Source organism: Artemia franciscana, chromosome 5 (assembly GCF_032884065.1).
Source record: "Artemia franciscana chromosome 5, ASM3288406v1, whole genome shotgun sequence".
Classification (NCBI taxonomy): domain Eukaryota; kingdom Metazoa; phylum Arthropoda; class Branchiopoda; order Anostraca; family Artemiidae; genus Artemia; species Artemia franciscana.
In genome coordinates this window covers 39,696,690-39,724,035 of record NC_088867.1, presented here as the reverse complement: position 1 = coordinate 39,724,035, position 27,346 = coordinate 39,696,690, and the positions used below count along the sequence as shown (strand labels likewise).

At 36.0% G+C, this 27,346-nt stretch overlaps 1 protein-coding gene across 7 annotated transcripts in view; it reads left to right on the top strand.

The window, feature by feature from the left end:
- Positions 1–27,346, top strand: part of LOC136027392 (putative polypeptide N-acetylgalactosaminyltransferase 9) — a 101,197-nt gene continuing 73,851 nt past the window's right edge. For 2 of the 7 annotated variants that reach the window (XM_065704594.1, XM_065704587.1), the window contains exons 1-2: positions 1–96; positions 13,189–13,494. In XM_065704594.1, the coding sequence (XP_065560666.1) occupies positions 13,266–13,494 (229 nt within the window). In that variant the 5' untranslated portion in view covers positions 1–96; positions 13,189–13,265. Of the gene's footprint in view, positions 173–1,119; positions 1,260–10,589; positions 10,611–13,188; positions 13,495–27,346 lie in introns of those variants that run through there. The other 5 variants (XM_065704591.1, XM_065704588.1, XM_065704589.1 and 2 more) reach the window with 5 other exon arrangements.

The following is a 27,346-nucleotide window of genomic DNA, read 5'->3' as shown; positions in this document are numbered from 1 at the left end:
CGAACTCTTAATTTGGAATTAAAAACACTGTTCAATGGATAAAGTAGAAGAAGACCACAAAATCTCTTGTCTTTTTGGCAGTAGCCTGTAGGCTAAGTAATAAATACACATTTTGTTAAATAGAAATTATCAGGGATGGATCTATAGATTAAAGTACGTCATAGGGAATGAGGTAAAATCCTATTTCAGTGACTTCTTGCTATCTCGAAAAGGGGCTAGCTTAGGAAAATGAAACTTTAGGGGATGGGTCTACAGGTTAAAGTAGCCTGTATCCCGGGAAGGTATTTTAAAGTACCCACCTTCACTCCTTCTCCCTCTTGAGGGCCCTGAAATTCGCCTACATGACAGGTCTATACCTATTGAAATTTTGACAAAACAACATTTTACCTTAGTTTTAAAAATTAAGGTAAAGTCTTGTAAAATTCTGCTTAATTGAAGCACAATAAAGTTGTTGGTAAAATTCTAGTTAATTGACTTCTTGCTATCTCAGAAAGGGTTTAGGTTAGGAAAATGAAACTTTCAGGGATGAATCTATAGACTAAAGTATGTCCTGGGAAGGTATTTTGAAGCAACTATCTCCACCCCTTCTCCCTCTAGAGGGCCCTGACCTTTGATGACCTTTAAAAATATGTGTGTTATAAAAGTGAAACCTTGCATTAATATCTTCTGCTTAATTGAAGTGCAACAAAATTGTTTTCAGCTTCATAACTTTGCTCAATCCCATTTTATAAGGTTTTAAAGATATGCAAATATATTTCCAAGATTTTGAAAAAAAACCATTGATATGGCTCAAAATACTACTCAAATAATGGGAATTGCATTTTCAGAACCAAAGGCAGAGAAAAAGCAACTAGTAAGTGAAATTTAAGGTAAAATGTTGTTTTGTCAAAATTTCAATTGGTATAGACCTGTCATCTAGGCAAATTTCAGGGCCCTCTAGAGGGAGAAGGAGTAGAGGTGGGTGCTTTAAATCCTTCCCGGGACACACTTTAGTCTGTAGATTCCTCCCTGAAAGTTTCATTTTCCTAACCTAAACCCTCTCTGAGATAACAAGAAGTCAATTAACTAGAATTTTACCAAGTTGTTTTCAGCCTCATAACTTTGCTTGATCCCATTTTATAAGGTTATAAAGATATACAAATACATTTCCTAAATTTTGAAAAAAAACATTGATATGGCTCAAAATTCTACTTAAATAACAAGAATTGTGTTTTCAGAAGTAAAGGCAGAGAAAAGGCAACTAGTAACTAAAAATTAAGGTAAAATGTTGTTTTGTCAAAATTTCAATAGGTATAGACCTGTCATGTAGGTAAAATGTCAGGGTCCTCTAGAGGGAGAAGGAGTGGAGGTGGGTACTTTAAAATACCTTCCCAGGACAGACTTTAGCCTTTAGACCCATCCCTGAAAAATTCATTTTCCTAACCTAAACCCTTTCCAAGATTGTAAGAAGTCAATTAACTAGAGTTTTACCTTTACTTCAAAATACCTTCCTGGGACATGCTTTAGCCTGTAGACCCATTCCTGAAAGTTTCATTTTCCAAACCTAACCCCTTTCCAAGATAGCAAGAAGTCACTAACCTAGATTCTACCATAAATTAATTTTGAAGCACACACCTCTACCCCCTCTGCCTCTAGAGGGTACTAACCTTTCATGATCATTTTGTTATAAAAGTGAAACCTTGCAAAATAGATCTTCAGCTTAAATGAAGTACTGAAAAAGGTTTTTTTTTTCAGCTTAAAAATTTTGCTTGGTCCCTATTTATTAGGTTTCAAAGATCTACAAATATATTTTTTTAAATTAGTAAAAAACCAATTCATATGGCTAAAAATTCTACTCAAATAGGCTATCAGGAATTGTATGTTCAAAACTAAAGCCAGACAAAAGGAAACTGAAAGTTAAGTTATACTATAGTTTTGTTATAGTTCCAATAGATAGGGCCTGTAGACCTGTCAAGTAGGTCTAGGCAAATTTCTATGACATTTGAATCAGAAGAAGTTCAACAAATCAGCTTGGCAATACCTTCCCAGGGTATGTTTTTGGGCTGGGATTCATTGCTGAAAGTTTCATTTTTCATATCCTAAACCCTTTAAATATTGTAAAAAGTTGCTTGTCTAGAATTCTACCCAATTAAGCTATTCAATAGGCCAGTCAAGGGTTGCTCATTCCTTTTCCCTCTGACCTAGGCTAGTCCTAGTGATTTGTGTTAGGCAATGTGAAACAATGGCAGACAAAATCTATCACTTTTACATCACTTTACTGAGTAGAAGGGCAATACTTGTCTTGATACATCTTAAGGATAGATAAAACTTGTTAACAATAGGTTGATTCTTTGAGGTGAGTTACATAGTAATCAAACAGCTAATTACCAGTTTTACTGTTAAATCACAGCAGAATCTTTGTTAGGCCTATTGCCTATCATCTAGAATTGTTGCACCATTAGATTTTTCTTAAATTTTATTTGACAGCAACAAGGCATCCTCCTGTAGAATGTTGCTTGGTGAATGATCTTGTGGTGCTACTTCTTTTGTGTTGACTGAGGGGCATCCCAGCTGGATTTTCACTCAATGTCACTCCATTCGCTATAGACTAGCTTCTTGAATATGTTGATAAACTTTGCCTAGACTTTCACTTCACTTTGACAGTTCTATAAGGCAATTTGTTGTTCAGCAAAGAAGTTGTGCTATTTATGGTGTTTGTGAGTAGGCCGTTGTAGCATATTTGAGTATTCCCCCTGATAATTATTTATTCAGCTGGAGAGAAAAGGGTATTTCCTGCATCTACAATCAGAAGTTTCCTTATTATTATGTCTTCATGCTTTCTGTAATTGGTCCAAGCATTTTGGGGACAGGCAGCTATTGACCCCAATTCAACTTTTGGACATACTAATGCTCTGTACAGCTTCTTTGTAATTCCAAGTTTTCTAGTCGTGATGATTGTTTATATCAGTTCAAGTACCATGTTGGTTCTTGCAACTTGGTGTTGAATGTATTTATGGAACTTCAGTGTACTACCTATGGTAACATCAAGGCCATACTCTTCTTTGACACTTTCAAGCATTGTTCTTGTGTGTATATGCTGGACAGCATGGAAAGTTCATGGTAAAAGTTTTTTGGACCAAGATGAAGCACTTTAAATTTATCTACACTGCTTGCACCACAGATCTTCAGGGAGCTGATGACGTTGGGAGGAATTGAGGTGGGGAACCTAAAACCTTGGAAAATGCTTAGAGTGGAGGGATTGGGATGAAACTTGGTGGGAAAATAAGCACAAGTCCTAGATACGTTATTGACATAACCGCAAGGGATCCACTCTCTTGGGGGAGTTTGGGGGGAGGGGAGTATTAATTCTGAAACATTAGAAAAAAATGGGTATTTTAACTTACAAAGGAGTGATTGGATCTTAATGAAATTTGATGTTTGGAAGGATATTGTCTCAGAGGTCTTATTTTAAATCCCAACAGGATCTGGTGACATAGTTGGAGTTGGGTGGGGGAACCTAAAATCATGGAAAACGCTTAGAGTGGAGGGATTGCAATGAAATTTGGTGGTAAAAATAATCATAAGTCCTAGATACATGATTGACATAATTGGAACAGATCCGCTCTCTTCCGGGGAGTTGAGTGGAGGAGGGTTAATTCTGAAAAAAATATATGTATTTTTAACTTACAAAGGAGTTATTGGATCTTTTTTAAATTTGATGTTTGGACAGATATCATGTCTCAGAGCTCTTATTTTAAATCCCGACTGGATCCGGTGAAGAGGAAGTTGGGGGCAGTGGAACCTAAAATCTTGGAAAACGCTTAGAGTATAGGGATCAGGATTAAACTTGGTGGGAAAAATAAGCCCAAGTCCTAGATACAGGATTGACATAACTGGAAAGGATCTGCTCTCTTTGGGGGAGTTGGGGGGCAGGGTTAATTCTAAAAATTAAAAAAAAATGAGGTATCTTTAGCTTGTGAAAGAGTGATCGCATCTTAATGAAATTTCATATTTAGAAAGACCTGGAAACTCAGTTCTCTTATTTTAAATCCCAACCAGATCCAGTGTCATTAGGGTGGGGGGACCAGAAATCTTTGAGAATGCTTAAAGCAGAGAGACCAGGATGAAACTTGGTGGAAAGAATAAGCTCAAGTCCAAGATAGGTGACTGACATAACCAGACTGGATCTGCTCTCTTTGGTGGAGTTAGGGGGGGATAATCTGGGAAAATTAGAAAGAGTGAGGTATTTGTAACTTACAAACGAGTGATCAGATCCTAATGAAATTTGATATCTAGAAAGATCGTTTGCTAGAAAGAAACCAGAATTCTTGGAAAACATGAAAATCGAGGTATCTTACAAATGGGTGATCATATCTTAATGAAACTTGATATATAGAAGAATCTTATGTCTCAGATGCTCCATTTTCAACTCGAATCGGATCCAGCGACATAGAGGGTCGGAGGGGGGAAACAGAGATCTTGGAAACTGGAAATCTTGGAAAACGCTTAGAGTGGAGAGATCGGGATGAAACTTGATGGGAAGAATAGGTACATGGTATAGATACGAGATTGACGTAATTGGTACGGATCTGTTCTCTTTGGGGGAGCCGGGGGCTGTTAATTTAGAAAAATTGAGGTATTTTTACTTGAGAATGGGTGACTGGATCTTAATGAAATTTGATAATTAGAAGGAACTCATGTCTAATAGCTCTTCTTTCAAATCCTGACCTGATCTGTTGACATTGGGGGAGTTGGAGGGGGAAACCGGAAATCTTGGAAAATGCTTATAAATGTCATAGGTACGTATTTGACATAACTGGACTGGATCCACTCTCTTTGGGGGAGTTAGGTGGTGGAGTTCTGTGCTTCGGCGAGTTTAATGCTTCTGGATGTGCTAGGAAGATGAAAATTGGTAGGCGTGTCAGGGAGCTGCACAAATTGACTTAATAAAGTTGTTTTACCCAATTCGGCCATCTGGGGGGCTGAAGGGAGAGAAAAATTGAGGTATTTTTATCTTACGAGTGGGCGATCGGTCCTAATGAATATTGATATTTATAGGGACCTCGTGACTCAGAGCTCTTATTTTAAATCCTGACCAGCATTAAGCCTCTGATTTTCCTTTTAAAGCAATCTATTGGTTCTTAGAATTTTGCTAGAGCTCAAACCATTTGCGCTCTTGGCTCTTCTGACTTCGTCGCAATTGCCTTATGAGCTCTTAGCTCTTGTTATATAAATTGATCTGTTGTCAAATGGTGTTTATTGAAATAAATTCGTGCATGTGGGGTCAAATTGATGATTTCAAAAGACATTAGAAGTGATTGCAACTGATTTCTTTGATCTCATTACTTAAATCAGGAGTTATCATTATGTTTGCTCATGTTAGGGCTTTTCTTTTTGAGGGTATGGAATAACACATAATTTTTTCTACAGATTATGATGATTTTTGATACAGTTGATGTTTTTTTTTTTTTTTGGCTTCTGCTTGGAGTTTATTTGCATAAGTTTCAGGAAAATGGTGTTTTTTTTTTAACTCTTTAATGTCTCTCGTTTAGATTTTGGGGATTTTTATGGTACAAAAACAACAGGATTTGGGAATTTTATGATTCTCTGCATGAGTTGGACTGGAAAGTAAAGGGATGACCTGATTTTTTTTTACTGGCACTTGGTATTTACCAAGTGATACATAACAATTGCAATTGTCTGTCTGTCTTTCCCAGTTTTGCTAGTTTGGGTACTTCCAGATAAGCTTGGATGATGAAATTTGGCTGGCATATCAGGGACCAGACCAGATTAAATTAGAAAAAGTCGTTTCCCCAGTTTGACCATCTGGGGGTGGAGGTGGGGGAATAGTTAATTCAGAAAAATTAGGAAAAAAGAGTTGTTTTTTTTAACTTAGGAACGTGTGATTGCATCCTGATGAAATTTGATTTTTGGAAGAATCTCGTATCTCATAGCTCTTATTTTAAATTCTGACCGGAACCCATGACATTGGGGGGAGTTGGAGGAAGAAACCAGAAATCTTGAAAAACGCCTAGAGTGGAGGGGTTGTGATGATACTTGATGGGAAGAATAAGCACAAGTCCTAAATAGGTAATTGAAATAATCAGACCGGATTGGCTTTCTTGGGGGGAGTTGGGAGGAAAGGTTAGTTTGGATAAAAATGAAAAAAATGAGGTATTTTTGACCTGTGAACGGGTGATCAGATCTTCAAGAAATTTGATATCTAGAAGGGTCTTGTGCTTCAGAGTTCCTATTTAAATTCCCGACCAGACCCGGTGGTATTTGGGGGAGTTAGAGGAGGAAACTGGAAATCTTGGAAAATGTGAAAATTGAGGTATCTTTATCGTAAGAAAGGGTTTTCACATATTAATGAAACTTGATATATAGAAAGATCTTGTGTCTCAGATGCTCCATTTTCAATTTCAATCAGATCCAGGCACATAGGGGGGAAACAGAAATCTTGGAAACCAGAAATCTTTGAAAACACTTAGTGGAGAGATCGGGATGAAACTTGGTGGGTAGAACAAGCAAATGTCGTAGATACGTGATTGACTTAACCAGACTGGATCCGCTCCCTTTGGGGGAGTTGGGGGAGATCCAGTGCTTTGGCGAGTTTTGTCCTTCTGGATGTGCTAGGACGCTGAAAATTGGTAGGCATGTCAGGGACCTGCACAAATTGACTTGATAAAGTTTTTTTTACCTGATTTGACCATCTGGGGGGGGGGTTAAAAGGAGAGGAAAAATTAGAAAAAATGAGGTGTTTTTAACATATGAATGGGTGATCGGATCTTAATGAATTTTGATATTCAGAAGGACCTTGTATCTCAGAGCCATTATTTTAAATCCCGGCCAGTATTAAGCCTCTGATTCTCTTTTTAAATCAATCTATTGATTCTTAGAATTTTGCTAGAGATCATGTTATATGAGCTCTTGGCTCTTCCGACCTCGTCACAAGTGGCATGTGATCTCTTAGCTCTAATTTTTTTTTCTATTAGGAGGTTAGACCTTGGTCAGTTTGTAAAGTGTAGTATTTGAGCAAAGAATAGTGTAATTTGGACCTTTCAGGGCTTCCTGAAATAGGGGCAACTTTGCCCCACAGTTTAGATCACAAGGAATATGGTTATTTGCTGTATTCAACAACAAATTAAAGTTTTGCCAAGTCCAGAGCTAATAGAATGTGTATTTTACTGATGTGTTATTTTTCTATAAAGATTTTTTAATTAAATTTTGAGGTTTATATTTGATTCGTGCTTAACAGTTTTTCGAACTTGAAGGCTATACGTAGACTTTAACTTGAAGGGGTGGATTCCTCATCAATGCCCTGCTCTTTACGCTAATGTTTTTTACTGTTTTAAAAAGCAGAGTTGAGAGAAAGAGTCAAACTTTAGCGTAAAGAGTGGGACGTTGATGAGGAAGCAGCCCCTTTCATATGCGAAGTAATTTCTGTTCGTTTTAAGTTTTAATGTCGCTCCTTACTTTCAGTTAAAAAAAGTTGTTTTTTTTAAATTTAATATTTAGTTCAGAATGCACGCAAGAGGAAAATCAACGATTCTGTCACAACGCTCTCGGAATTTGGTGGCGAGTATCTGGATCTGTTTACGCTCACTTTGAGAAAATAATTGCGACACTGGTATCAGAAAGAATACATGCGGTGCAAAAAATGAATTGTATAGCCTACCTAGTGTTCGTTTATCAAATTGGCCTTTTACCCTAGCAAGCAACCCTTAGGATTTTCTCAGTTTCCCCTTCAGGAAGTTTATAATAAGCGTTCTAGTAGCTTTAATCGAGGTCCCAAATGGGATACCAAGATACTTGAGTGAAGAAGTCGTAAATACAGTAGTAGAACCAACTTGAATAGCCGTATATGGGGATTGTTGGGAGCCCAAGCCGAAAATTAGAAGTTCTGTTTTAGAAGTGGCAACTGAAAGTCCGATTCCGTTTAAAGCAGCGCAAACACTGTTTAAAGCTTTCTGTAACCCTTGAAGGTCGCCAGACAGAAGAAGAATATCCGCATATGACAAATGACTTGCATCTACATATGGCTCAATTAGATATGGTGGTAAATGGAAAGTAGCCGAACGAATAGCATTGTTAAAAATCACAGGAATTGGCACTGAACTTTGTTTTACTCCACGACGAACATTAATACATTTACTCACATGGCCTCCTACTCTCACACGAATTGATGATTTTCGGTACCATGTCCACAGACATGCACAAATGAAAGGTTCCATACCCCTTCTTAGTAGAGATAAAATCCCTTGTAGAATCTTATCAAAGGCTTTAGATATGTTAATAGCACAAGCGTAAAGATTCTTCTTCGAATGCTTATGACGTTCAAAAATCGCAAGAAAAGCTGTGTGGGCATTTTGGACACCAAGACCTTCACGAAACCCAAACTGTTGGTCCCCGTGGTCATACTTATGACTAATTTGTCTATATAATATCTTTTCAAATAGTTTTCCTAAAACTGAGCATACTGTAATTGGTTTATATGAATCACATGATTTTGGATCTTTATTTTTCTTTGAGACGTACGTTGCAATACCGTCACATAATGCATCTGGTACATATTGTTGAACAACCAATGCCTGAAACAATATTGCAAGGTCTTCAAATAGTTTAGGGGTTCCATGAATCAAACGTTCGGACTGAAGACCATCAAATCCTGGCGCTTTTCTACTCTTCAGAAGCCGGACCAGAGCCTCAATTCGTAACTGAATAATTGTAACAAGGTTACAAGTGTGGTCAAGTTTTGAAAGATGGTTTTCTAGGATTTCTCGAAACCTAATATCCAATGGTGGGGGATCATCAGAAAATGAAGAAGAAAAATGTTTTTCCCATGACAATATATCAATTGGATTAGGCTGTGAAGAAGGCGAAGAAATAAATTTAGATGCATATTTCCAAAGCTGTTGGGGATTATTACAGATATCATTTGATAGGCTAGAAACCTGTCTCTCCTTCCATCAGTGGATAGCCTTCCTATATTCAACCTTACTAGACATAACAATACGAAAAATATATCCAGTCCTAGGGTAATCACAGTCAACCGAAATTCTGGAAGTAGAAGCAACTTTCAGCGAATGCACGATTTCTGCTAGGTAAAAATATAGATCAAAATTAATATCTCTTCTATTTTTTGATAATAGGTGGAACGGCGTTTTAATTTTAGAAAACATAAAATCAAAGCTACTTTGGTAAACCGAGATATTTATACGATCGCAGTGATTGTGATATTTATACGATCACAGTTTATACGATCGCATTTATACGATCTCAGAAACCACTTAGGCGTTCGATTATTCAATTGAAAAGGCAGATACTTCAAACTCAGGTGGTCACGTATGAATATATCACTAGAAAATTCAACAATGGCGCGCTGTAGTTCAGGAAGATTTGAGTGAACGAAGTCTATGTCAGAAGTAGATCCAGAATTATGCACATAAGAAAAAGGTTTTGATTTTGTGTTTACCGAAACACCGCTTGGGAGTGAGGGTAGTAACATTTACGAAAAAGGGGCAAAATCATCTTTAAGATCTGTGTTAAAGTCACTGCAAATTAGGAGTGGCTTATTAGCTGACGTAATTTGTGAAGTGTCTTAGACAAAGATGCGCATCTTGATACATATTTACCACTGGACGCCTCATTTCGGTAATTTGTGGGCATATAAACACAAACCAAAACAAGGTAGCCTAGATCAACTGACATGTAAAAATTAGAGGATTCAAAATAACTACTATTGAACTCTTTGCGAACTGCTATATATATATATATATATATATATATATATATATATATATATATATATATATATATATATATATATATATATATATATATATATATATATATATATAAAGGCTTAAGATTTACCATTCTATGTACCATCAGTTAATATCGTGTTCATAGAAAGTTCACATATCTCCAAACCCAGGTCATTCAGGGATCATTTAGTAACTGTTAATATTTTAATTATCAGATTGAAGTCCGTATAACATCGTACCTTATTAAATATTGCTGTGCCACATTGTGCCACATTATTATGTACACTCCCAATAGACCACATCTCCACCTGGCGTTGCCTACTCCACTTATGAAAGTTGAACATTTCTCAGATGGTGTTTTTTTACCTGTGAAATACTGAAGTTTTTATTTCAGGGGGGGAGGGCCCTTTGGACATCCTTTTGCAGAATGAATTTCACAAAGTTCTTGTTAACAGATGACAAAATGTCCTAGAACGTGTTCAAAAAAATCATAATTTAAATCAAGGCCTTCATTTGAACTTATTTTAACCAAGGAGCAAATTATATTCTGGATTAGTTCAAGGGATGGAGAGGTACTCCCTCTTATTCCTAGAGAAAATTCTGCTCACTATTCTTTCTTTGTAGCTCTTGTTTCTTTATACTTCTTTTCTATTTAGTTTTCGATTTATTTTCAGAGAATTTATTTTTTTTTCAGAAGACATAAAATTTCTTATCTTTGATTTGTTATCTTAGTTTGCTAATTTGATCAAATCTGATATTGCTTATTATTCTCAATGTAAAAATTCGATTGTTTGAAAGAACAGTAAAAGATAAGTAAATTGAATTGGAAAAAGGACAACATTGGGATTGTCATATTATAATATGGTAACTTCTATTCTGTAGGAGATGGCATTGCACCATCAGAAAAATAACCCCTAGTCTTAAAGCATATGGCTACAAGTATAAAGGGGAAAATTTTTGTCGTTGGTCAAACACTTTTTTTTTGCTCTCAGTAGCTCAACGGACTAACTTACGGGAAAGTGATAAAACTAAAAAAAAAAGTATTTTTTTTACTATCTTTAGCGACCCTTTTTTCATGCAAGAATTTTTTTTTTAAGACTTCTAAGATGTAGCATAACAATTATATATACAACAGATCCCTCTCATTTCGAACTATTTGTGTGAGCAAGAGAAGGAGGTAAAATGTATTTTATTAAAACAAGAAACTTCTGAGTGGCTTACTTTGCGTTCTAAGCTTGATGATGAATGTCTGTTCATTTCAAAACCACACATACAAGGCCACAAAAGTGGCCTTTGTCAAATTTTTGTGAATCTAAAGTCATCTCTTATAATATATGAATGTTTGAGAGTCAAAAGAGATAGCACATGTGTATGTATTCGAATGGAAGGTGTTAGGAAAGGTATGGGTGCCCCTAAATGATGTAGACTGAAAACCCTTATTTAAAAGGATTTAACATATGCATCTTTTTATTTATTATTTTTAAAATGCTTGAAGTTATTTCTTTTTTTAAAACTGAAAAGTAAAGATTGATATTAAAACCTAAAACGACTAGAAATAGTCATATAATAGGTTAAACTTATCAACCTTGGTCAATCATGAATCGGAAGAGGTACAAAACGTATATGATTATGACGTTGGAGGGTGAGAGAGCTCAGGGCCTAGAACCTTCAAATTATACAGAACAAAATCTTTGCATAATACTCATTCGGAGTGATTCTGATTTCCTTGAAATGCTTTGAAGGAGGAGGGGTATTCGATTTGACCTTCCGATGGCTATTTTTTAACCATCTCTGCAGAGGTTTAGTCTGTAAGAGGCAGATAAGTAATATATTGCTTTCAAACAGTTAAGATCATGCAGGTAAGCTGCTTCCTCCTCTGTATAGTCCTACCTATGTCTCATTTTTATATTATTAAGAAACAAGTGGATTAATTCTAACGAAAAAAAAACGTAGAAAAGGAGAAACTCTAAGAAACAGAAAAAAGAATCGTAGACGATCTCCAAACCGCTCGAGGTTAGCAGAGCTGAGCACCATCTTCCTCAACCCCAACCTACTCTTTATTTTTTCGTACCAAGTTGCTACATCTGGTCAGTTCTTTTTTCTTGTCTTCCCAGCCGATTCAAAGACGACCAAATTTTTGTTTGGCTCCAGCAAGGGCATCCGTGTACGAAAATTTATGGGGAGATGTGTTTTCCAAAACAAAGGGGGAGGAAATCTGCTTTTTTTCACTTTTTCAACGAAATGGCCAAAATCGGTATTTGTCAATGAAAATACCAAAAAAATGTGTATTTTGAAATCTGCAAGGATCCAAGCAAATCTAGGGGGCAAGTGGATACTCCCCCTACTTGACCTCCAATTGTTCCAGATCTGTTGTGACAGTGATCTTCTTTTGGCATTCTTTAAACCTATCAAACTTAAAACTTGATTTAACGAACTTGATTTTTCCTTCGTTTTAGCCCTATAAAGTGGTGTAAAACCGCAGTAGAATCACAAACTTATGTATTGACATTTTTTTTAAGAATTTTTCTGTAATTGGATGTTTCCGTCTTTTATTTATTTCGTATATGATTTGAATAAAACGTTTTCAAGTTTAATTTAACTTCCGGTATTGCTGAAACCATTCGTTATCATTCGCTTAGTAATGGTTGCATCTTTTTATCCTCCCCATACCTAGATTGATTTATATTCTTTTTAATTGAGGACCTTCGCAAAGTAATGTTTCCAGATTTATAGATTAATTTGACACTAATCACATCATATTTCCCTGTTAATTGGTTTGGCAAAAATTTTGAAAAAAATCCGGATTTTAATGGGAGGAATCAGTATGGGAAGCATATGTATATGTATTTTATTTCGGGTAGGAACAATTTTGCGGTTTGGTAAATTTGATCAGTTGAATTTTAGACTGTGTCATGTGACGTATATGACACAAACCGTTTGCTCAAATGAACATCTGTTCTGTTAATAAATTCGATATTAATTATGTTACCCTGCTAGTATGGTTATTCTGTTCAAGGTGATTTCATGCATATACTAAAGATGGTTTCTTGAGAAGTTTATTATCTGGAATAGGAAAGGTTTTTATAGTAGAAATTTGACTTTGTTTTTACTTGTCTAATTTTTTATTTTATTCTTCTTGTCTAAAAAAATTATGGTCGTAGCTGTGACAATAATTGGGCCCATATTTAGACTATTATCCGTAGACAAGAAAGCAGTATACTACTGGTTCTGACAAATCATCGCAGAACCGAACTGACTGAGACCAACAGCTGTGGACACTCCTTCTCTGCACCAATCTGTTGAAAGCTTCACTCAAACTAATAAACTTCTCACATTGAAATCAAGATTAGATTTTTTATTTATTAAGTACCTCCACTAAAAAAACAAGCAAAAAAGAGCATTTAGAGCGATTTGAGAAGTTATTTACTGATTTAATTTTCAGTAATCCGTGTTTGGTGCCTAATTACGAACGAGAAGTCGAACTCGAATTGTGGACAGTTTTCTGACAGCTTTGTCACTATGGCATTTTCTTTCCGAAGAAATCGATCTGTGATATACAAATTGGGTATATTTTTTCTTCTCTGCTGGATTGGTGTAATGTTACTCTCTAATTCAGATTCAGTTAGACATAGTGAAGATGGTCAAATAGTGTTTGTGTCAAAGAAGCCAGAGTTTTATGAAAGAAAAAAAGATGAAGGTCCTATTCTGAAGGATAATGCAAGAAGAAAGAAATATATTAGAGATCAAGGTAACGTTTTTCTCATTTTTAATTTGTCCTTAAAAACTTACGTTGCACTAGTTCGGACCTTAAGGATTTGGTGCTGCATCCTTTACCTTGTTTTGTGTTTTTTACCCTGCATTATAGCTTTTTTTTAGGCCTGGTTAATATCAATAAATTTTTCTTTTGAGGATACGGCGTTTGAACTCTAAAATTAAAATTTATACATTCTGCCAGAAAAAGTATTTTTGTAAAATCATCTTCAAAGGTGAAAAAGGAATAGTGACAGACCCAGACTTTTACGGTAGAAGAGCCTCCCCCCGCTCAGCAGAAAATATAAAACTTTTTATTCTTTAAAAACAAAGAACATGACTCTTTTCAAAGCAAAATTAGCTTTGCCAGAATGAAGCTGACGATTATTATAATTTATTTTTAGATCATTCCTGTTTTTGTTCTTATCAATTTTATGAGGAAATCCCTTGGTAAAATAAACCCTCCTTTGCCTTAGAGTCTCGCATTTTTTCCCTTTGTTTCAACATGATAGCCACATGTATTCTTTTTAGTCACGGAGCCATTTTAGTAACCGAAAACTGTATTAGGTGGTTAGTGTTAGGTGGCTATTGAAAAGTAGAAGATTTGACAAGGGAATATGTGGTAATCGTTAACACTGGTTACGAATACGGGCATTAAATACTCCATTTTTGGCGGAGGGGTTGCTAGTCTTCAAATCTCGAAAAAATCTTTTTTTGTTGTCAAATAAATAAGTAGGCTAATATGTTTGCTACCCAAATTATGTAAAATAATCATGTAACTCGCCAGGCTATGAGGCTCTCAAAAAGCACATGGGCGTAATTCTAAAATAAAGGAAAGAAAAAAACTATAGAAAATTTAATCTGAATTCAGACCAAATTCAAAACATGTCAGACCAGAGATTAAAAATACCTCAAATTAAAACGAAATTTGCATATTAATTTGTTTTGGCTAAATGGCTTTCTCTTAGGTTTGATCTGACGATTTTGAGAAGAAAGGGTGGGGGAGGAGGCCTAGTCGCCCTTCAAATTCTGGTTACTTAAAAAGGCAACTAGAACTTTAGATTTTTTACGAAAGTTTTTATTAGTAAGAATATACTTAACTACGAATTAACTTACGTAACGAACTTCTATATATTTATAATTTTATTACGTATTTGAGGGGGTTTGACCCCTCGCTAATACCTCGCTCTTTACACTAAAGCTTAAATTTTGTCCCAATCCTTTAAGAATGACCCTTGAATCACAAAGGCCGTAGAATAAATAGTTGAAATTGCTAAAAATACTTTAGCGTAAAGAGCGAGGTATTTAGGAGGAGATGAACCCCTCATATGCGTAATAATTTCTGTTCATTTTAAGTTTTAATGCTGGTTATTACTTTCAGTTGAGAAAACTTTCATATTTATTTTTTCATCGTTTTTTGTTTAAAATAATGCTAGAAAATCATGCGCCACCTTCATTGAAATTCTCTTCCCCCATCAACAATTACTCTATGGAAAGATCCTCCCACGTAACCCCATCCCCAACCAAAAAATCCCCATGAAAACTTCTGTACACTTCCCAATAACCATTACTATATGTAAATACTGGTCAAAGTTTGTAACTTGCAGCCCTTCCCTCGGGGACTATGAGGGAGTAAGTAGTCCCCAAGGACATAGTTATTAGGTTTTTGACTATGCTGAACAAAATGACTATCTCAAAGTTTTGATCCATCAATTTCGGGAAAAAATGAGCGCGGGAGGGGGCCTAGTTATCTTCCAATTTTTTGATCACTTAAATAGAGCACCAGAACTTTTAATTTCCGTTATAATGAGCCCTCTCACCACATTCTAGGACCACTGGGTCGATACGATCACCCCTGAAAAAAAAAACAAAAAAAAACACGCACCCATGATCGGTCTTCTGGTAAAAAAAACGAAATCCCACATTTTTGTAGATAGGAGATTGGAACTTCTACAGCAGAGTTCTCTGAATGCGATAATCCTATTCTTTTGATGTATCTATTAGTATCAAAATTCGGTTTTTTTTTAGATTTGTTCACTATTCAGCCGAGTCGCTCCTTATTCAGTTCGTTACCATGATCTGATTGAGATTTAGGTGGATGTTGAACTAAATTAAAACAAATTATGGGAATGTGGACTTTCAAAAAGTGTTTCGTAAAAAGTGATTGGAGGGTAAGCAGCCCTTCTCCCAAGTCAATTCAACTACATCAAAAGGCATTGTATATAAGGGATGCCAATAACACATCTCGGCAATATATCGAGAGCGACTGAGAGTATTGAGTTGAAACTCTCTGGGCTACTTCTCTTACTACTTTTAAAGACAGTTAAGTGTGTCCAGGTTGTGAAAGAGCATATATAGAATCTTTTGGGAATGATTAAGTTTTATTTTTCAGGTCAACTTGAGGAGGTATAAAATTGAATTAAAAAAAAAATACTACTTTTGTCAGGAATAAAAATTTTTGAAAAACTTTCTCCAACATATAAATAGCACACCAAACTATGGATTCTTATAGAATTAAATAAAAAAAAAAACTAATTTTTTTAGCTGAAAGTAAGGAGCGACATTAAAACTTAACACGAACAGAAATTACTCCGTATATGAAATGGGTTGTCCCCGTCGCAATCCCTCGCTCTTTACGCTAAAGCTTTTAATTGTTTTAAAAAGTAGAATTGTGGCAAAGAGTCAAACTTTAGCGTAAAGAGCGAGGGATTGCGGAGGGGACAACCCATTTCCCATACGGAGTAATTTCTGTTCGTTTTAAGTTTTAATGTCGCTCCTTACTTTCAGCTAGAAAAATTAGTTGTTTTTTTTATTTAATTTCTGAACGTTTTTGAACTAATGCATGTTTGGTTTTGGCTCTCCGCACATAAATTATTAAAATGAAATTTATGTATTAATTCTTTTTTTGGCTAAATGGCTTTCTCTTAGTTTTGATCAGACGATTTTGAGAAATAAGGGATGGAGAAGGAGGCCTAGTTGCCCTCCAATTTTTCGGTTACTTAAAAAGGCAACTAGAACTTTTAATTTTTAACGAACGTTTGTATTAGTAAAAAAATACGTAACTTAAGAATTAACTTACATAACAAACTTTCATAACCTTATATTTTTATTATGTATACGAAGGGGTTTGTACCCTCGTTAATACCTCGCTCTTTACACTAAATCGTAAGTTCTGTCCCAACTCTTTAAGAATGACCCCTGAATCAGAAAGGCCGTAGAATAAATAGTTGAAATTACTAAAAATACTTTAGTATAAAGAGCAAGGTATTTATCTCCTCCTAAATACCTCGCTCTTTATGCTAAAGTATTTTTAGAACCCCTCATATGCGTAATAATATCTGTTCGTTTTAAGTTTCAATGCTACTTCTTCCTTTCATTTGAAAAAACGTTTTCATGTTTATTTTTCATTGTTTTCTTATAGTAATGCTAGAGAATCCTGCGCCCTTTTCATTGAATTTTTCTTCCCCCATGACAGATTCCTCCAAGGAAAGATCCTCCAACATAGCCCCCTCTCCTCAGCCCCACCCCCAAACAAAATAAAATCCCCCTGAAAACGTCTGTACACTTCCCAATAACTATTACTATATGTAAACACTGGTCAAAGTTTGTAACTTGCAGCCCCTCCCCCAGGGATTGTGGGGGAGTAAGTCATCCCCAAAGACATAATTATTATGGTTTCGACTATGCTGAACAAAATGGCTATCTCAAAATTTTGATCCGTTGACTTTGGGAAAAATGAGCGTGGGAGGGGGCCTAGATGCCCTCCAATTTTTTGGTCACTTAAAAAAGGAACTAGAACTTTTCATTTCCGTTAGAATGAGCCCTCTTGCGACATTCTAGGACCACTTGGTCGATACGATGACCCCTGGGAAAAAGAAAAAAAAAGAAAAAAACAAACAAATAAACACGCACCCGTGATTTGTCTTCTGGCAAAAAATACAAAATTCCACATTTTTGTAGATAGGAGCTTGAAACTTCTACAGTATGGTTCTCTGATACGCTGAATCTGATGGTGTCATTTTCGTTAAGATCCTACGACTTTTAGGGGGTGTTTTCCCCTATTTTCCTAAATAAGGCAAATTTTCTCAGGCTCGTAACTTTTGATGGGTAAGACTAAACTTGATGAAACTTATATATTTAAAATCAGCATTAAAATGCGATTCTTTTGATGTAGCTATTGATATCAAAATTCAATTTTTTAGAGTTTTGGTTACTATTGAGCCGGGTCGCTCCTTACTACAGTTCGTTACCACGAACTGTTTGAAAAAAAAAAACGAAAAAATATAAAATGTTGTTTTTTTTCTATGAAAAAGACAATTTCAATAAAAAATGCTAAAATTAATTTAAAAAACTTTTTCCATAAAAATTTTTTTCAAAGAAAAGTAAATAGCTCGATTAAGCCAAAAATGGACAGAAATAAAGTCAAGTTATCTTTCAAGGGTCAAATTACCATAAATCACACTTTCAGTAATAAATGCAACTCGAAACGAACAGAAATTACAATAAATGGCCAAGTCAAACTCAAGCGAGGAAAAATTAACATGAGCAGGGCTGATAACCCCCATGCCTTCTCAAGACCAGAAAATAATTTGCACTTCACTGAAAACAAAATACATTTTAAATGTTTTTACTGTTTTACTTCAATAAATGAAAAATATTAAAACTTTAAGGAATAAATAACAGCATATGTAAATTAAACTGACAATCCACGATAATTTTTTTTTGTATTGAAGTTATTTTCTGGTCTTGAGAAGGCATGGGGGTCCTTCTCAAGGATGTTTTGAGTTTGACTCGGCTATTTATTGTAACTTATTAAATTTTTCTTTTGAGGATACGGCGTTTGAACTCTAAAATTAAAATTTATACATTCTGCCAGAAAAAGTATTTTTGTAAAATCATCTTCAAAGGTGAAAAAGGAATAGTGACAGACCCAGACTTTTACGGTAGAAGAGCCCCCCCCCCGCTCAGCACAAAATATAAAACTTTTTATTCTTTAAAAACAAAGAACATGACTCTTTTCAAAGCAAAATTAGCTTTGCCAGGATGAAGCTGACGATTATATCATTTATTTTTAGATCATTCCTGTTTTTGATTCTTATCAATTTTATAGAAAATCCCTTGGTAAAATACACCCTCTTTTGCTTTAGAGCCTCGCATTTTTCCCCTTTGTTTCAACATGATAGCCACATGTATTCTTTTTAGTCACGGAGCCATTTTAGTAACCGAAAACTGTATTAGGTGGTTAGTGTTAGGTGGCTATTGAAAAGTAGAAGATTTGACAAGGGAATATGTGGTAATCGTTAACACTGGTTACAAATACGGACGTTAAATACTCCATTTTTGGCGGAGGGGTTGCTAGTCTTCAAATCTCGAAAAAATCTTTTTTTGTTGTCAAATAAATAAGTAGGCTAATATGTTTGCTACCCAAATTATGTAAAATAATCATGTAACTCGCCAGGCTATGAGGCTCTCAAAAAGCACATGGGCGTAATTCTAAAATAAAGGAAAGAAAAAAACTATAGAAAATTTAATCTGAATTCAGACCAAATTCAAAACATGTCAGACCAGAGATTAAAAATACCTCAAATTAAAACGAAATTTGCATATTAATTTGTTTTGGCTAAATGGCTTTCTCTTAGGTTTGATCTGACGATTTTGAGAAGAAAGGGTGGGGGAGGAGGCCTAGTCGCCCTTCAAATTCTGGTTACTTAAAAAGGCAACTAGAACTTTAGATTTTTTACGAAAGTTTTTATTAGTAAGAATATACTTAACTACGAATTAACTTACGTAACGAACTTCTATATATTTATAATTTTATTACGTATTTGAGGGGGTTTGACCCCTCGCTAATACCTCGCTCTTTACACTAAAGCTTAAATTTTGTCCCAATCCTTTAAGAATGACCCTTGAATCACAAAGGCCGTAGAATAAATAGTTGAAATTTCTAAAAATACTTTAGCGTAAAGAGCGAGGTATTTAGGAGGAGATGAACCCCTCATATGCGTAATAATTTCTGTTCATTTTAAGTTTTAATGCTGGTTATTACTTTCAGTTGAGAAAACTTTCATATTTATTTTTTCATCGTTTTTTGTTTAAAATAATGCTAGAAAATCATGCGCCACCTTCATTGAAATTCTCTTCCCCCATCAACAATTACTCTATGGAAAGATCCTCCCACGTAACCCCATCCCCAACCAAAAAATCCCCATGAAAACTTCTGTACACTTCCCAATAACCATTACTATATGTAAATACTGGTCAAAGTTTGTAACTTGCAGCCCTTCCCTCGGGGACTATGAGGGAGTAAGTAGTCCCAAAGGACATAGTTATTAGGTTTTTCGACTATGCTGAACAAAATGACTATCTCAAAGTTTTGATCCATCAATTTCGGGAAAAAATGAGCGCGGGAGGGGGCCTAGTTATCTTCCAATTTTTTGATCACTTAAATAGAGCACCAGAACTTTTAATTTCCGTTATAATGAGCCCTCTCACCACATTCTAGGACCACTGGGTCGATACGATCACCCCTGAAAAAAAAAAAAAAAAAAAAAACACGCACCCATGATCCGTCTTCTGGCAAAAAATACGAAATTCCACATTTTTGTAGATAGGAGCTTGAAACTTCTACAGCAGAGTTCTCTGAATGCGATAATCCTATTCTTTTGATGTATCTATTAGTATCAAAATTCGGTTTTTTTTTAGATTTGTTCACTATTCAGCCGAGTCGCTCCTTATTCAGTTCGTTACCATGATCTGATTGAGATTTAGGTGGATGTTGAACTAAATTAAAACAAATTATGGGAATGTGGACTTTCAAAAAGTGTTTCGTAAAAAGTGATTGGAGGGTAAGCAGCCCTTCTCCCAAGTCAATTCAACTACATCAAAAGGCATTGTATATAAGGGTTGCCAATAACACATCTCGGCAATATATCGAGAGCGACTGAGAGTATTGAGTTGAAACTCTCTGGGCTACTTCTCTTACTACTTTTAAAGACAGTTAAGTGTGTCCAGGTTGTGAAATAGCATATATAGAATCTTTTGGGAATGATTAAGTTTTATTTTTCAGGTCAACTTGAGGAGGTATAAAATTGAATTAAAAAAAAAATACTACTTTTGTCAGGAATAAAAATTTTTGAAAAACTTTCTCCAACATATAAATAGCACACCAAACTATGGATTCTTATAGAATTAAATAAAAAAAAAAACTAATTTTTTTAGCTGAAAGTAAGGAGCGACATTAAAACTTAACACGAACAGAAATTACTCCGTGTATGAAATGGGTTGTCCCCGTCGCAATCCCTCGCTCTTTACGCTAAAGCTTTTAATTGTTTTAAAAAGTAGAATTGTGGCAAAGAGTCAAACTTTAGCGTAAAGAGCGAGGGATTGCGGAGGGGACAACCCATTTCCCATACGGAGTAATTTCTGTTCGTTTTAAGTTTTAATGTCGCTCCTTACTTTCAGCTAGAAAAATTAGTTTTTTTTTTTATTTAATTTCTGAACGTTTTTGAACTAATGCATGTTTGGTTTTGGCTCTCCGCACATAAATTATTAAAATGAAATTTATGTATTAATTCTTTTTTTGGCTAAATGGCTTTCTCTTAGTTTTGATCAGACGATTTTGAGAAATAAGGGATGGAGAAGGAGGCCTAGTTGCCCTCCGATTTTTCGGTTGCTTAAAAAGGCAACTAGAACTTTTAATTTTTAACGAACGTTTTTATTAGTAAAAAAAATACGTAACTTAAGAATTAACTTACATAACAAACTTTCATAACCTTATATTTTTATTATGTATACGAAGGGGTTTGTACCCTCGTTAATACCTCGCTCTTTACACTAAATCGTAAGTTCTGTCCCAACTCTTTAAGAATGACCCCTGAATCAGAAAGGCCGTAGAATAAATAGTTGAAATTACTAAAAATACTTTAGTATAAAGAGCAAGGTATTTATCTCCTCCTAAATACCTCGCTCTTTATGCTAAAGTATTTTTAGAACCCCTCATATGCGTAATAATATCTGTTCGTTTTAAGTTTCAATGCTACTTCTTCCTTTCATTTGAAAAAACGTTTTCATGTTTATTTTTCATTGTTTTCTTATAGTAATGCTAGAGAATCCTGCGCCCTTTTCATTGAATTTTTCTTCCCCCATGACAGATTCCTCCAAGGAAAGATCCTCCAACATAGCCCCCTCTCCTCAGCCCCACCCCCAAACAAAATAAAATCCCCCTGAAAACGTCTGTACACTTCCCAATAACTATTACTATATGTAAACACTGGTCAAAGTTTGTAACTTGCAGCCCCTCCCCCAGGGATTGTGGGGGAGTAAGTCATCCCCAAAGACATAATTATTATGGTTTCGACTATGCTGAACAAAATGGCTATCTCAAAATTTTGATCCGTTGACTTTGGGAAAAATGAGCGTGGGAGGGGGCCTAGATGCCCTCCAATTTTTTGGTCACTTAAAAAAGGAACTAGAACTTTTCATTTCCGTTAGAATGAGCCCTCTTGCGACATTCTAGGACCACTTGGTCGATACGATGACCCCTGGGAAAAAGAAAAAAAAAGAAAAAAACAAACAAATAAACACGCACCCGTGATTTGTCTTCTGGCAAAAAATACAAAATTCCACATTTTTGTAGATAGGAGCTTGAAACTTCTACAGTATGGTTCTCTGATACGCTGAATCTGATGGTGTCATTTTCGTTAAGATCCTACGACTTTTAGGGGGTGTTTTCCCCTATTTTCCTAAATAAGGCAAATTTTCTCAGGCTCGTAACTTTTGATGGGTAAGACTAAACTTGATGAAACTTATATATTTAAAATCAGCATTAAAATGCGATTCTTTTGATGTAGCTATTGATATCAAAATTCAATTTTTTAGAGTTTTGGTTACTATTGAGCCGGGTCGCTCCTTACTACAGTTCGTTACCACGAACTGTTTGAAAAAAAAACGAAAAAATATAAAATGTTTTTTTTTTTCTATGAAAAAGACAATTTCAATAAAAAATGCTAAAATTAATTTAAAAAACTTTTTCCATAAAAATTTTTTTCAAAGAAAAGTAAATAGCTCGATTAAGCCAAAAATGGACAGAAATAAAGTCAAGTTATCTTTCAAGGGTCAAATTACCATAAATCACACTTTCAGTAATAAATGCAACTCGAAACGAACAGAAATTACAATAAATGGCCAAGTCAAACTCAAGCGAGGAAAAATTAACATGAGCAGGGCTGATAACCCCCATGCCTTCTCAAGACCAGAAAATAATTTGCACTTCACTGAAAACAAAATACATTTTAAATGTTTTTACTGTTTTACTTCAATAAATGAAAAATATTAAAACTTTAAGGAATAAATAACAGCATATGTAAATTAAACTGACAATCCACGATAATTTTTTTTTGTATTGAAGTTATTTTCTGGTCTTGAGAAGGCATGGGGGTCCTTCTCAAGGATGTTTTGAGTTTGACTCGGCTATTTATTGTAACTTGTGTTCGTTTCGAGTTCCATCTATTTATTGATAACGATTTGTGGTGGTTTTACCGTTGGAAGATTACTTGACTTGATTTCTGCTCATTTTTGGCTTAATGGGGCTCTTTACTTTTCTTTGAAAAACTTGTTTTGTGGGAACAGCTTTTTAAATTAATTTCTTCTCCTTCTTCAGAAAAATAGCACTGGAAGTCTAAAAACAGTCTCCTTTCAGCTTCATACAAACATTTTTCTGCTGGTTTATATGCTTCAAATTATGTTATTCTTCTTTCCAAATATACTTCCAATTAACCAAACTTAAGCAGGTTTCAGGGTCATGTCAATCATGCTAAACTATACCATTCCACCTTAAAAAATGAATAATATCCCGGAACAGTATCGCTTCTTCATTTCTGGGCAGCTTGACCCTAAGTGGTTCACTTGTGTAAGGCTTTATTTTCAGTCTTGAAAAAAATATTTCTCATTTTATTTGCCGACTTTGAAATACTGTGGCAGCAACACTTTGCAATACTATTTTCCTGATTTTTATTAGATGTTGATTAATCCTTACCTCTGCTTATATACAGTTTGTTTATCAGGTTTGACAGCTGTCCAGCTTTTCAATTTGTTCAGTTTCTATGATGTTCTGTCACTGATGTTTTATTGTGGGATTTATTTTTATTTATTTTTTACTGTTTTAAAAAGTAGAGTTGAGAGAAAGAGTTAAACTTTAGCGTAAAGAGCGGGGTGTTGAGGAGGGAACATCCCCTTTCATTTACGGAGTAGTTTCTGTTCGTTTTAAGTTTTAATGTCGCTCCTTACTTTCAGGTAAAAAAAAACCTTGTTTATTTTATTTAATTCCTTAAAAACGTCACTTTAATACCATTAGCTTGGAAAGTAGCAATAGTTGTAGTAGCATTAGTTGCAGTATGCGCATAGCAGCTTTCTTTTTTATGTCACTTGGTATTAACCAAGTGACATATAGCAATCGCAAATTCTGTCGGTCTGTCGGTCTGTCTGTCGGTCTGTCTGTCGGTCTGTCTGTCGGTCTGTCTGTCGGTCCCGGTTTTGCTACTTTAGGCACTTCCAGGTAAGCTAGGACGATGAAATTTGGCAAGCGTATCAGGGATCGGACCAGATTAAATTAGAAATAGTCGTTTTCCCGATTTGACCATCTGGGGGGGAGTGGGGGCCCGGTTAATTCGCAAAAAATAGAAAAAATGAAGTATTTTTAACTTATCAGCGGGTATTTGGATCTTAATGAAATTTGATGTTTGGAATGATATTGTGTCTTAGAGCTCTTATTTTTAATCCCGACCGGATCTGATGACATTGGGGGGAGTTGGAGGGGGAAAACCTAAAGTCCCGGTTTTGCTACTTTAGGCACTTCCAGGTAAGCTAGGACGATGAAATTTGGCAAGCGTATCAGGGACCGGACCAGATTAAATTAGAAATAGTCGTTTTCCCGATTTGACCATCTGGGGGGGGGAGAAGGGGCCGGTTAATTCGGAAAAATAGAAAAAATGAAGTATTTTTAACTTATGAGCGGGTGATTGGATCTTAATGAAATTTGATGTTTGGAATGATATTGTGTCTCAGAGCTCTTATTTTAAATCCCGACTGGGTCTGATGACATTGGGGGGAGTTGGAGGGGGGAAACCTAAAATCTTGGAAAACACTTAGAGTAGAGGGATCGGGATGAAACTTGATGGGAAAAATAAGCGCAAGTCCCAGATACATGATTGACATAATCGGAACTTATTTGCTCTCTTTGGGGTAGTTGGGAGGGGGGGAGTAAGTCTTAAAAATTAGAAAAATGAGGTATTTTCAACTTACGAACGGGTGATCGGATCTCAATGAAATTTGATGTTTAGAAGGATATCGTGTCTTAGAGCTCTTATTTTAAATCCCGACCGGATCTGGTGATGGGGGCGGGGAGTTGGGAGGGGGAAACCTAAAACTTGGAAAACACTTAGAGTGGAGGGATCGGGATGAAACATGGTGGGAAAAATAAACACAAGTCCTAGATAGATGATTGACATAAACGGAACGGATCCGCTCTCTTTTGGGTAGTTGGGGGGGGGGGTTAATTCTGAAAAATTAGAAAAAATGAGGTATTTTTAACTTACGAATGGGTGATTGGATCTCCATGAAATTTGATTTTTAGAAGGATATCGTGGCTCAAAGCTCTTATTTTAAATCCTGACCGGATCTGGTGACATTGGGGGAAGTTTGGGGTGGGGAGACCTAAAATGATGGGAAACCCTTAGATTGGAAGGATTGGGATGAAACTTGGTTGGAAAAATAAGCAAAAGTCTTGCATACGTAATTTACATAATTGGAACGGATCCGCTCAATTGCGGGGGGGGGGGGGGTAATTCTGAAAAATAAGAAAAATAACGTATTTTTAACTTACGAAGGAGTGATCGGATCTTCATGAAACTTCATATTTAGAAGGACCTCGTAACTCTGATATCTTATTTTAAATCTCAACCGGATCAAACGTAATTGGGGGGGGGGACAGTTGGGGGGACCGGAAATCTTAGAAAATACTTAAAGCGGTGAGATCAGGATGAAACTGGATGGGAAGAATAGAAACCTGTCTAAGATACGTGACTGACATAACTGGACCGGATCTGCTCTCTTTGGTGGAATTGGGAGGGGGGAGGTAATTTTGAAAATTGAGGTATTTGTAACTTACGAAAGGGTGACCAGATCTTAATGAAATTTGATATTTAGAAGGATCTTGTGCTATAAAGTTTAACTTTAGGTTCTGACCTTCTCACAAGTGCCAAATGAGCTCTTGGCTCTTCCGACCTCGTCCAAATGAGCTCTTGGCTCTTCCGACCTCGTACCATATGAGCTCTCGGCTCTTCCGACCTCGTCACAAGTGCCATATGAGCTCTTAGCTCTTGTTATGTCACTTGGTATTAACCAAGTGACATATAGCAATCGCAAATTCTGTCGGTCTGTCTGTCGGTCCCGGTTTTGCTACTTTAGGCACTTCCAGGTAAGCTAGGACGATGAAATTTGGCAAGCGTATCAGGGATCGGACCAGATTAAATTAGAAATAGTCGTTTTCCCGATTTGACCATCTGGGGGGAGTGAGGGGCCGGTTAATTCGGAAAAAATAGAAAAATGAAGTGTTTTTAGCTTATGAGCGGGTGATGGGATCTTAATGAAATTTGATGTTTGGAATGATAATGTGTCTCAGATACATGATTGACATAAACGGAACAGATCTGCTCTCTTTGGGGTAGTTGGGGGGGGGGGGGTTATTTCTGAAAAATTAGAAAAAATGAGGTATTTTTAACTTACGAACGGGTGATCGAATCTCAATGAAATTTGATATTTAGAAGGATATCGTGTCTCAGAGCTCTTATTTTAAATCCCGACCGGATCTGGTGACGTTGTGGGGGGGAGACCTAAAACTTGGAAAACACTTAGAGTGGAGGGATCGGGATGAAACTTGATGGGAAAAATAAACACAAGTTCCAGATACATGATTGACATAATCAGAACGGATCCGCTCTCTTTGGGGTAGTTGGGAGGGGGGGGGGGTAATTCTGAAAAATTAGAAAAAATGAGGTATTTTTAACTTACGAACGGGTGATCGGATCTCAATGAAATTCGATGTTTATAAGGATATCGTGTCTTAGAGCTCTTATTTTAAATCCCGACCGGATCTGGTGACATTGGGGGGATTTGGGAGGGGAAACCTAAAACTTGGAAAACACTTAGAGTGGAGGGATCGGGATGAAACTTGGTGGGAAAAATAAACACAAGTCTTAGATACATGATTGACATAAACGGAACAGATCCGCTCTCTTTGGGGTAGTTGGGGGGGGGGGGGTATTTATGAAAAATTAGAAAAAATGAGGTATTTTTAACTAACGAACGGGTGATCGGATCTCAATGAAATTTGATATTTAGAAAAATATCGTGTCTCAGAGCTCTTATTTTAAATCCCGACCGGATCTGGTGACATTGGGGGGGGAGTTGGGAGGGGGAAACCTAAAACTTGGAAAACACTTAGAGAGGAGGGATCGGGATGAAACTTGGTGGGAAAAATAAGCACAAGTCCTAGATACATGATTGACATAACCGGAACGGATCCGCTTTCTTTGGGGTAGTTGGGGGAGGGGTTGATTCTGAAAAATTAGAAAAAATGAGGTATTTTTAACTTACGAACGGGAGATCGTATCTTAATGAAATTTGATATTTAAAGGGTATCGTGTCTCAGAGCTCTTGTTTTAAATCCCGACCGGATCCGGTGACATTGGGGGTAGTTGGGGGGAACCTAAAATCCGGTAAAACGCTTAGACTGGAGGGATAGGGATAAAACTTGGTTGGAAAATAAGGATCCGCTCTATTTGGGGGAGTTGGGA